This window comes from Cheilinus undulatus, linkage group 19 (assembly GCF_018320785.1).
Source record: "Cheilinus undulatus linkage group 19, ASM1832078v1, whole genome shotgun sequence".
NCBI lineage: Eukaryota > Metazoa > Chordata > Actinopteri > Labriformes > Labridae > Cheilinus > Cheilinus undulatus.
This window is the reverse complement of record NC_054883.1, coordinates 23,355,591-23,368,524: the sequence shown is the minus strand read 5'-3', so window position 1 is coordinate 23,368,524 and position 12,934 is coordinate 23,355,591. Positions and strand designations below refer to the sequence as shown.

General features: G+C 40.3%; 1 protein-coding gene across 1 annotated transcript in view; it reads left to right on the top strand.

The window, feature by feature from the left end:
* Positions 1-12,934, top strand: part of kcnh2b (potassium voltage-gated channel, subfamily H (eag-related), member 2b) — a 405,497-nt gene that overhangs the window by 38,583 nt on the left and 353,980 nt on the right. Inside the window, exon 2 of the mRNA XM_041814336.1 lies at positions 6,443-6,673. Within this exon, the coding sequence (XP_041670270.1) occupies positions 6,443-6,673 (231 nt within the window). The remainder of the gene's footprint in view (positions 1-6,442; positions 6,674-12,934) is intronic.

Sequence of the window (12,934 nt, the reverse complement as noted above, 5' to 3'; positions counted from 1 at the left end):
ATAGGACTGGAAATTCCTCTCCATGCTGTCACAAAAGTCATTGAATTTCTAAGATAATTTCCCAGATTATCCAAAACAACTTCCCTGAAATTTTTAGAGCAAACTCTCACCATATTTGAAGCAAATTCCCTAACATTCTGGACAATTATCTCCAAAATTCTAACAGCAGAAGTTATAATCATGTTGTAGGAAATCTAATGTCCTCATATGATCATGCAGAGAATAAAGGAGTGATTTCAGGTGCAGTATCCCTGCAGTGGTACCCAACAACATTATACAGAAAGCTGACAGTCAGCTGGTTTTCTTTCATCCTCACAGTTGATGATTTTGCAGATAAACTACGTCCCTCTTCTTAAAAGATGTATTAGTCTTTGTTTAGACTGAAAACCTACAGCCCAGCCCACACCCTGCTGCATATTTTAACAGGTTTTAACAGATGGCTGCCAGGAGACTGTTGGTAAATCAATACGCCTGACCCGCCTTATTCAGCCCTTCTCTACCTAAAGATTTATGGTGGCAGCATCTAATGTGTTGCATAGTACTCATAGTACTCAATGATGCTTTGGCATCAGTCACTTTAATCAGTATGCATGCTTCTATTGAGTTATAGCTACTTCATCCAGCACCTGTCTGGATTCGTAGAATGAGTGCACATAAGTCTGTCAATAGAGGTTGCAGCTCAATTTAATGAACAGATCACAGAAAAAGGTGACTGCGGGAACAGTGCATTCGTGACGAAGCGAAAATATTATTTTAGGAAGTTTTTCAACTTACATATAAAGAACAAACCCGAAATATCTCATTGACATAAGTATTTAGACCCTTTGCGTTTACACTGGAGATTCAGCTCAGGCTCCTCCCATTTCTTTACATCTTTACTGAGATGTTTCTACACCTTGATTGGAGTCCACCTGTGGTAAATTAAACTGATTGGACATGATTTGGAAATGCACACACCTCTATAGAAGGACTCACAGCTAACAATGCATATCAGAGAGAAAAACAAACCATGTGGTCCAAGAAGTGCCTGCACAGCTCAGAGACAGGATTGTTGAGAAGGCTACAAAAAATTCTGCTGCACTGAAGGTACCTAAGTGGCCTCCATAATTCACTAATCGAAGAAAATTGGCACAACCAGAACTCTTCCCAGACCTGGTTGCCTGGCTAAGATGAGCCTTGGTAGGAGAGGTGACCAAGAATCTCATGGTCACTCTGACTGAGACAACTTCACCATTTCTGCCAATTTTTGCCCATTTTAACCCATTTCTAACCCCCCATTTAGCCTTTTTTCACCTGGCACTTCTATGCCACTTTAACCTATATTATTACCACTCTAACCCATTTTCATAACTTTTTTCCCTTTTAGAGCAAATTTTTGCAACTTTTTGCAATATAATTTCTACATTGAACCTTTTGCCACACAAAAATTTCATTCAACAACATTCTCAACCTATTCTATTTCCACGTCTTCTTTGCCACTTTTTACCAATTTTCGCTGCTTGTTGTCATGTTCAACCCATTTTCACAGTGTTTTTGTTGCAATTTTTAAACTATTTATGAGCGTTTTTGCCACTTTATTATCCTTTTCAATCAATTTTTGCAACTCAGTGTCACTTTTGATTTATTTTCATAACATTTTGGCCATTTTTTGACCTAGTTCTGCCACTTTTAACCCCTTTTAACCTATTTTCACAACTTTTTTGCCACTTACAACCAAGTGACTGCAACATAACAAAAGTGAAAAAGTGAGGGGGGTCTGAATACTTTCTGAATGTAGATCCATGAATTCAACAGTCAAGTTGAGCTTAAGTTTGTTTTCAACCCCGTACAACTTTAGGTTTATTAATTTCACTTTATCAGTGTTTTCTCTCATTATCACACTATCATCCTTAACGCTACTGACACATAAAACATCAGTGTTAATGCGTAAACTGATACCAGTTTCTCCAGAGCTGACCGTGTTTAAGGTACTTTGTGATCAAGGTCTGAAGTCTGTCATACTGTGCAAGAAGCAATTACAGGAAGAAAACCTCTCTGCAGCAATAAGTTGCCTCTCCTTTTTAACAGCCTGTAGTCCTTGAAAAAGATTTATCACTAGCGGATAGAATAGAAATTACCAAAAGCGGCCGGCTGTGTTTTGTGACGGTGCGCTTTAAGGACCGACATGGCTCCTCTGGCTGAATCAAAGGTGTTTGTGTCACATATATAAGCCTAATGGTCATGACTGTACTTTATTCCAGGGTCTCCAAAAACTAGTCTGATGAAGAACTCCCACACTGAAAAATACCCTTCTGTGTCATAAAGAGTTTATTCTCATTATAATGGGGATGTGTTGTTTGAACTTGGCCTTGTTAGTGTCTTTCAGATGTGCCTTGAGACCATCTGAGTCATCATTAATGTTGTTGTAAACTAGACGTATCTGATATTCTGGCCTTAACAAACTCTGCAGAAACAACTTTGAGAAGAAATCTGGAAACTTTCTAATTGCATTAAACTCTACATAACATTCTGAACTTTTAAAATGGTACAAACTTATTGACAGAAGATATTACTGAACTCTTTCTTTTGAAGTTTCCCGTGTTTCTCAGGTGGGCTAACCATATAACCAACCACTAACTCTCTAGTGAGGAATCCTGACCAAAATTTCAGCTTATTTTCATAAAAAGTAGATGAGTAGAAAAAATAAATCAATATGCCTAAGACATTTTGACACTTTTTTGGCCTTGTGCACATTGACAGCAGTTTAGAAAAAGGGCACCATAGCACACTTTGGTCCTGACCAATTAAGAAGCATCCCCACACCATGATGCTGCCACTACCGTGCTTCACCGTGGGGATGGTGTTTGTGGTGATGTGCAGTGTCTTATGGCAAAACAAAGCTCCATTTTGGTCTCATCAGATCAAAAACTTTCTTCCACTTGATCATGGAGTTTCCCACATGCCTTTTGGTAAACTCTAGTCCAGATTTAATCTGAGTTTTCTTCAACAGTGTCTTTCTCTTTGCCACTCAAAAAGCTTTGACTGGTGAAGAACCTGGCCAGCAGTTGTTGTCTGCAGAGTCTAACCCATCTACGATGGAAGCTTGTAACTCCTTCCGAGTAGTCATAGGTGTCTTGGTAGCCTCTCTCACTTTTCTCCTTCTTGCACGCTCACTCAGTTTGTGAGGACAGCCTGATCTAGGCAGATTTACACATGTGCCTAGATAATCCTTAATTTCTTGACGATGGATTTACTTTTTGGAGTGTCTTGTATCCATCCCCTGGCGTATACTTTTCAATCACCTTCTCTCTGAGTTGCTTGGAGTGTTCTTTGGTCTTCATGGTGTAATGGTAACCAGGAATACTGATAAACCAGTGACTGGACCTTCTGGACACAGGTGTCTTTATGCTACAACCACTTGAGACACATTCCCTCCACTCAGGTGATCCCCATTTCACTAGTGTGAGACTACGAACACCAGTTGGTTGGAATAAGGTCAGTATATAATCCTAATTTTCAGACTTTACAGTTGGTATTTGAACAGCTAATGACTTACTAATTTGAATAAAGTTAAATAATCTTCTAATTTGCATTGACTCTCCTTTACTCACAGAAATGCCATTAAATCTCAGTGGGAGTCCACTCTGACTATTTTCAAATATACCTGCAAGTGTGAGGCTACATAAACAAGGTTACTGCTTTAGATTTTTATTCAGAGGTATTTTTTATTTACGTATAAATGCACAAGCCGGTATTTTGTGTTTATCTGCTGATCTCCATGTCAGAGAGCCAGTGTAAGGAGTTTTGAACTATAATGAACTGAATCTGCAGCCACAAATGAAGCATGTCCTGAGAGAGACTGTGATAAAATGAAACTGGTTTTCCTCTTCAACCTTCAGTCCATTTAACTCATGCAGTCCAATTCTTGAGAAATATGGTCAGATTAGTCCTCCACTTTCCATCCCTGGACGAATCATTTATCGCCGCTCTCCACTCCGCCTTATCTTTTCTGATGGATCTCCCTCCATTCATCCCGTTGCTCCCATTTGAATTCTTTGTCATTCTCGGTGTGTCCTTTAACTCACCATATCTCCTTTTCTCCTGTCATTCTTCCCTTCCAAAGACTTTCTCTCCCACCATCCCATTAACATCCCTTTATTTATCGTCAATCAGCCTCCCTGCAAACCTTCTCTGTCACAGGCCTTTCCTTCATCCGTCACTCCATTCTTCTGACTGTTTATGAGTGCACTTTACCTCACAGTAGGGGACAAGACTCTTGAGAAGCTTAAAGCTCTGTGTTGAGGCCATTTATTACCCAACACAATCACACGTGACGTCGTAGGCCATGCAAGTGCACACGTTTACATGTTGTTTGTATGTTTTTTCACAAGAGATTCACCTTGTGCAAGCTGGAAACGATTTTATCAGCCCTGTTTTGCAAGCAAATGGTCTTCCAACTAGGTAAGAGACTTAGTGCAAGTGTCTTTGTGTGTTTATATGGTGCTTAGACACAACAGCAGCTCCCTGGGTGCATTAAGATCACCCACTGACATTGAGCAGGGCCATGGAGTCAAATGGCTCCTTCTGCAGTTAAGTGGTTTACAGAGACACCCATCAGAGCTTTGTGGGAGACAGAGTTTCTCTGTTTGTAGCTGCAGTTCATTCCTTTAAAAAAGGTATAAACATCTGTGTAGATACAGCTTTTTAAGGAGGTAATTGCAGGAAAAGGTTTAAAAAAGGACTTTATGACTTTACCCTTAAAGGGTAGAAAATATCATGACATAACAGTATGAAACGTGCACTTATAGTCCCAATCCTGGGTATGGTGATCTCTTTTTAAAATGGGCTAGAGCCCAGATAGATTTAACAGCCACAGAGCGATCTTTTCACAGGTTATCTGCAGTAAAAATAAGGAAATGAAGCACTACAATATGGAGCATTAGCAAGACTTTATCATTAATTCAGTTTCACATCCATCACTGATGAGCCAGCCACCAGGTTCTGCTTACTGTACTTGAAACCAGGTTAGGAAACCCTATTTGTGGCCACATATTAATGCCAACGGTCCAGGAAACAGCTCCTGATGGACCTCAGTCCATGTCCAGGATGGATGATTCAGTTACAATTTGCCCGCATGCCTCCGAGTCCTGATGGCGTACAGGTCATGGAAAACCACGGCCAATCTCCTCTCTGAAGAACGAATGATATGCTTCAGCCTGCTCCTATCCCTTGATGTGGCAGCAGCCTTCCAGATGGTACAATGAAGTGAGGATGGACTTGATGATTGTGGTGTAGAAGTGCAGCATCAGTTTCTTTATCAGGTTGAATTTCTTCAGCTGCAGCAGGAAATTCATCCCCTGCTGGGCTTTCTTGATGAGGGAGCTGGTGTTCAGCTCCCACTTGAGGTCCTGGGTGATGAGGGTCCCCTGAAGGCATAAAGAGTGCACAGTGGAAACTGGGGCATCACAGGGGGTTGGGGGTCAGAGGTAGGGGCTGCAGTGTCCTTCCTAAATTTTGGACCCCCTCCCCACTAGAGATGAGTCTGATGAGGGTCATGTTGTCTGCTAACTTGAGGAGCATGACACTGGAGACTGGAGGTGCAGGTGTTGGTGTACAAAGAGAGAAGACAGAACGCAGCTTTGGGGGGGAGCCCGTCTTGTTGGTCCTGCACCTGTGGCGACAAGCAGTGGTGGTTCGTGTCTATTGTCTGTGTTTTTATCATTTTTTTGTGGCCCACATTGTTGGTGGAAGAACTAACCTGTTAAGACTGTTTATACATTCCACTTGCTGGACACTTTCTCCTTTCAATTCAATAGCGGAGATCTTCTGTCAGTCCAGTGAATATATTAATACTCTGGAAACTAAATCCAGGACACGGAAACAGGTCAGATGGAGGCTAAAGCATCTAAAACTTTGTTGCATACCTCTCCCCTCAATACTTCTATGCAACGGCCAGTCCATCCAGAACAAGGTGGACGAACTCCAGGCCAATGTGTCTCAACTGAACTGAACGGGTGCAGATAGTTAGATAGATAGAGCCTTGATTATTTTATTGAGAGGCTCTATTAGTTATGTAATAATAATGTGTATACATGTTGGCATAGATATGATAATGTTTTGTACATTGCATATGGAAATCAAAAACTAAATGCAGCAAGCAGCTTCTGCAAACCTTACAGATTTATATTTGTCAACAGTTGGGTTTAGTAAGGGTGCACTACCTAGAAATATTGTAGTGGGACAACTTATGCAAACTAAATAAGAGTGAAATTTTATTCCTCCTGTAAGTTTTATGCCTGATGACATATTTCTCTGGAAGGACTAAAGTGTTGGCTTTTTCTCATTTTCCTCCATTGCATTAATTGCTCATTAATCCTTTCTGTCACAGAGGGGTTTCATTAAGTAGATGCTGTTATTGCAGGTTCTATAAAACCAAACTTTTCTCTTTTCCATCCATCCACAGGTCGCAAGTTCGTCATAGCCAATGCGAGGGTGGAGAACTGCGCCATCATCTTCTGCAACGATGGCTTCTGCCACATGTGTGGCTACTCGCGAGCTGAGATCATGCAGAAACCGTGCACGTGTAACTTCCTGTACGGACCGGACACCAAGCGACTGGCCATCGCTCAGATGGCCCAGGCCCTGCTGGGGTCGGAGGAGAGGAAGGTGGAGATCAGCCTTTACCGCAAAGATGGTAGGAAAACTTTGAGTGAGAGTGATTCTGGAGGTGCCTGTGTGGATGCTTTACACTTCATGCCTGTGTAAGACCAGGTATAGATGATGCTTCTTTGATAATTAAAGGAGGCAATAGATATACATTTTCATGTAGAGGGCAGCAGTGTTTGTATTTGTGGGTATTTTCTTGAACTATGATGGGACTCTTACTCAGGAGTTTGCATTTAGAAAGTCTTGCACATTTAATTTGAGGTGTTTTGCCACTTTAACATATACTTGTTTTGGAGTTGGCTCTTCTGGTGTTTGTGTTGCTTGCACAGAACAGTTGGCTCATGCATATGTGTGAGTTTTAATGTGCGAGGGACCTGAATGCTGTTTACTTTTAAGTCCATGTTGTATTTTGTGTATTCTGCAACTTTTCAAAGCTAGACTTGTGGATATGACGAGCGTGGAAGTGCAGAAAAAGCAGTATGGCACTTTGATTTGTTTCCAGGTTGTATTAACAGTATATCTATCTGTGGCTGTGCACTGCAAAGTTGAGAATATAAGATGTACTTTAGAGGAAGGTAGACCAGGAAAGCCCTTTGGGAATGCACCTCAGGGACAAGAGTGTTTTTATGTTTGCACATATGCCAGCTGGACCTGGACCAGGTAACAGGACGCTGGTCCCTGCACTGATCGACAGCGTCCATGGTGATAAAGATCCGCCATGGTAATAAAGTCAGCAACTCTCTGGGCTTCAGCCAAAGCATCTGCTGGACATTTTCCACCTGTAGACAGACACCAGAGCAGCAGCAGCAGGAGAAAAGACGAGGGAAAAAGAGAGATGGAAAAAAAGGAGAGGGGAGGACAAGTCTTTGAACAATCTGAGAGTGAAAGATGAGAGGGAAACAGCTCAGCTATGGAAAGTGAGGAAAAAAGCAGCGGGTGAGAGCTGGGAGCAGCAAATGATGAGAAAGAGAGAAAAACAGTGTCAGAAGGTCAGTGTCTCATAATCCGAAGGTGTTGTTGATGGTGAGAGAAGAACAGACAGAAGGAGGGATAGGCAGGGACGGTGCCAGCTGTCTCCTCCTCGGTGAGACTTTTGAGGTGGGCTTTTCCAGTCTCAACCCTCTCCTGCACGTTTCACTTTCCACTGTTTAAATCAAGGATGTGCACTAACACACACCAGCCATCCGCTATATAAAAGTATCTTGTAAAAACTAGAGCTGCATATCCAAGTACTGAGGTGTTGTCATTTCTTTTCCGCTGGATAACTTAACAAGAATCCTTAATGCAAACAAAAGACAGTTACAGGATTTGGAAACAGCTTTTAATGCATGCATGAATCTCCTTCCTATCCAGGCCCGCTCACACAATTGCTTGGGCCCCTGAAAACCCAATAAATGGGCCCTCCCCATGTGATTATTTGATGATATGAGTGCATGTCTGTAGCATCCTGGCTAGCAGTTCCCTCATTTTGGAGCTGAAAAGTGTGTCAAGCTATTATCAGGTTCTGATGTTCAAATGACTTATTATGCCACTTCTAAACCCCTTTTCATCAATGTTTCCCCCCATTTTTACATATCCCTTCCACATTTGACCCATTTTTTGCCCCTTTTTACCTCTTTTTGCTGCTTTTGAAATCGTTTTCACTACTTTAGACACCCATTTTTGCCACGTTTTTCCTTCAAATGTTTGCCACTGTAATCCATTGTTGCCACTTTTCACCCATTTTGCCATTTCTGTCCACTTTTGACTCATGTACCCTTTTTGTGCCATATTTAACCACTTTTAACCATTTCCCCTCCCATTTTGGATGCTTTATTGTCTTTCTCAACCCACCCCCCCCTTTTGTTCCATTTTGTTTCTCTGAGCCCATTTTTTTTGCCACATTTTACCCATTTCTGCCACTGTGTAACTACATTTTACCCCTTTTCTGACACTTTTTGCCCCTTTTTCCGCTTCAATTGACCTTTCCTTTTTTGCTAATTTTTAGCAACTGTAACTCATTGTTTTCACTATTCACCATTTTATGCCACTTTTTGCCCATTTCTGACATATTGTACCGATTATTGCTACTTTGTAACTGCTTTTCAACTTTTTACACCCATTCTTCTGCCCCTTTTTGCTATTCTTATCCATTTTTGCCATTTTTCTCCTATTTTCTCCTTTGAACCCATTTCTGACACATTTTAACCAATTTTTGCAAAATGCGTTTCACCTTTTTCAAACCTGTTTTTAACCCTTTGTGTTTTTCTTATCCTTTGTTTTTGCCTTTTTTTTGCCCTGTTTTTTTCTTTGAATCCATTTTTCCACTGTCTAAAATTTTTGGTCTCTTTTTCATATTTTTTAATGGTGTTTGCCTTAAATTTTTTTTAAATCCTTCTTTTCCTCATGGCATCCTGACGTGACTGCTCATCATGGCTTAGCTTTGAGGTCTGACATTATTTTCCAATGTGCCCATCCACGTTTTAAACATTAACAAAAAAGGTAATCTTGATAATAAAAGCTTTACATTTTCTAAAAAGTTATGTATATAGCATAAATAGATAAAATGCATTTATGCTTCTTTGATCAAAGTGATTATTATTTTGGGCTCCAGAAAGCTCTCCCCTTTATTCCCCTTATGGGCGGCCATGTTCCTGCCTTGTGCAGCTATAAAGCTGTTAATACATTACAGTGGTCAGGATCAGCCTTCTTTAAAAAAAGAGAAATTAAAACATTTTTAAAATTTTCTGTACCATAGTTCTTCTTTTAGGGGGGAAGTGATTTATGATAGGCCTGCACTCAAAGAAATGAATGATTGAATTAAATATCAATAGAATAGAACAGCTGGAGTTATAAGAGGTCAGTGAGGTCAATGATGCTAGCACATTAAAACCTACACTTAAACAGTATCCTCTTTATCATCTTCTTTAGTGATAGCTGGTTTTTGTTATCAATTCATGGTCATAAATACCCAAGAAGAAAAAAATACTGGAGGCAGAACACACAAAAACCTTAGGTGCAGTCTGGAATCAGATACAACAAAGAGGCGTTATTGTTGTCTGGCATGAAAAAATAATCCTCCTGAGCTTCTTTCCAGGAGAGAACTTAGCTTAGTCCTGGTTTTATTTAACACGTAGAGCAGTGATCATCAACTGGTGGCTTGGGGGCCATATCAGGCCCCCCAACGCTCCCCATCCGGCCCCCAAAAGATGATTAAATTCAGAAATATGAGGAGGAACAAGATGTTGTTTTTAGTGTGTCTTTTGTCTTTAAATCCCTACAGCTTTTAAATCAACCCCAAAATAATCAAGAATGCTGTGTTTTTATTAGGAATGACTTATTATTTGATCAGTTTTTACAGAAAACCACCTGTCAGCTATTAGTAAATATGATGCATGTTAAACTCGTACTTATCAGTCCAGTCCTGATTAAAATTGCAGTTTTCCATGCCAACTTTTCACTTTAGGCTCTGGGAGAATGTGATTTTCATGCCAGAGAATAAACACAACAGACCTGTTTGACTCCATCTTTTTTCACCCATCATGACTGGTAAAACTAGAGTCCCTGCCTTTGCCTCATCTGTCAAAACACTTTGTTTACATCAGTATTTAAAGTCTCTGTAATCCAAACTTTGCATCATAACTCACTCAATATGTTGGAATAAGGTTGCTGTAAACATATGAAAACACTGAGATCTATGTGTGTCTGATTTTTTCCTTTAGACCATTAAAAAGTTGTTCATCCCTTTTCTCGCTTGGTTTAATTTGGGTGGGGCAGATATATGAGCCCATGATGTCACTGGTCTTGATGGGGAATTTCCCCGTCCCCCTAACGCTACAATGATATAAAATCACAGAGCAGTTCATCTCAGTACAGTCTGCTGCTCACTGATGTCACTGCCTTCATCGAAAGTTAACAGCTACATGCTATGTTTTTTTTATTGTGATGTAGATTTCCTAAATCTATCAGCCATGGTGGACTTAAAAGTATCATAGCAGAGATTTGTGCAAGAAAATAGTAAATTTATTCCCCACCTTTTCTGTCTGCTCTGGCACAGAGCCAGGCATCTGATCAGAAGCTTTTTTTGTTTTGTTTTTTTCAAATTTGAGAGATGTGTATTTCTTGTGAGTGGGTGTGGCTTCAGCTCATTCAACCGACACACCCCCACCATCCTAGAACAGATTTTACTGCCTCATTTTTCATGATTTTGTAGCTTCATGTTATAGGCTTTAGATGTTTTTCATTAATGAACTTTGGCCTGGTGGGTCATAACTCAGTGACCTTTCATACAACAAACCTAAAATACCTAAAATTTTTCCATCACTTATAGGGACTTTTATGGTCTTACATAAAAAGTCGGAAATATGATTTAAGTCCCTGACCATGCCAAACTGTAGTCATGAAACACATTTCTAAGTTTATAAAATTAAGCTTCAAAATCATGAAAAATGAGGCAGTTAAATTGGCTAGGATGCTGTGGACGGACACTTACAGGAAGAACGATCCTCTTAAATATTTAAAAAATGCTACAACCAGAATGGAGGAATCACATTTCTGTCATGACAGACAGTTTGGAGCTAAAACGTCTCAGTTTAATTTTCTCATCCTTTATTTAAAACTTCAGCAATTCCTAATATTTAAGTTTTCCAGTTATGTGAAGTCATGTCTCTCCCGTTAGTGAAGCGTCTGTGTTATGTTACTGCTAAAACACTCCATTTCCTGATGTTGCTCTTCAAAATAAACATCTTCTTTTCTGCTTTGAGTTAAAAGCTTTCATTGTGATGGATATTGCAGGAATAGAACGTGTCTATCATCGGATACTTTACTCGACTTTAGCAATGCAATGTAAGCAGAGAGGAGGGATCCAACTGATGCTGCTTTGAGAGAGACAAAGCCACAGCTCACTTCTTTCAGTCCTCCAGGACTGAGACAAGTGAAAGAAAAATAAAACAAGTGAAACCAAAATAAAACATCTTACCTTCAGCAGGTAAGATGTTTGTTCCTGCTCTGCCTGGTGCAAGTGAAAAACGGATTTAACACTCCAGTAATTAGCCTGCACCCACCTTATGGTGTAGCTGCCTGGGATAAACATTACTGATTTCTGGCACTATTATCTCTGTTATGATGCATTTAGGCCACTGTGGCTGGTAGATTTGGCAGTTTTACCTCATGCTGAACAAAAAAAGCATTTAGCTGGCTGTTGAATATTCACTGTATCTTAGGTTTTCATCACTTTTAGGCTTAGCTATGAGTATTTGGATAATGATAGCTTTGATCTTAGAGTAAATACAGGCTGTCAGATAGGATTAAACTCATTTATGATAATTAGTCTTTGCTTTTGTGTAATTCACCTGATACGGTGAGTTGACTGTTTTGTAACACCACAACAGAATCATGCTTTTAGCTCTTTTTGTACAATAAAAAGCAAAGCTAGAATTTTTTGGTCTGGATGCTGAATGGAGCTGCTAGGCTCTTCCCTGAGGCAGTCTGATTCCTCTTTACCCTAAGGCCTCTTTTTACCTTATTTATTCATGATGATTCAACCGAGCATGCTTGCAGTCTTATCATTTTACTTCTTTATAGAATTTCACTTCAGATCAACAGCTCATATAAAGCCAGAAGTTCACAAAATACCTGAATAGTGAGCAGTCATGAGTTTTCTAAATGTTGGGAGAAATAAAGAGTGATATCTCCAATGTGACAGAGCTCAGCTGACAATAAGATTATAAACAAATGGACACTACACCTACACACCAGGCAGCTCCTTCTCTATGAATGGGCAGTTGTGTTTGTCATGTTGCCATGGAGTTTGTAGAGAGGCTCTCCTGGTGTTGCTGCAGAAACCAATGACACCTGTGAATGGACAGAAAGGGTCTCCTTTAGCACTCCTCCTCCTCCGCTCCACATACCTTTGCTTCTTTATGTTCAGAATAGAGATGCAACGGTTTTAAGCCAACAATTATAGCCAGAGAAATATTCACAGTTATCATGTTAATCTATCTCACTCACTCCACATTCACACACTGATTGCAGAAGTCGATATGAAGAATTGGCCATCTGCGTTAATGTGTCCCATTCATACGCATTCATACACACCACCAACAAAGCAGTGGGGGAAAATTGGGGTTAAGTGTCTTGCCTAAGGCCACATCAACGTGTGACAGCAGGAGCTGAGGATCAACCCACAACCTTACGATTGTGGGATGACCGGGTCTGCCTACTGAGTCACAGTCGCCCCACGATGCCTTCGCTTACATTCATTTCTTTGATGGATAAAAGTGTTTACCTCGTGGTCCTTCCACCATAGTAA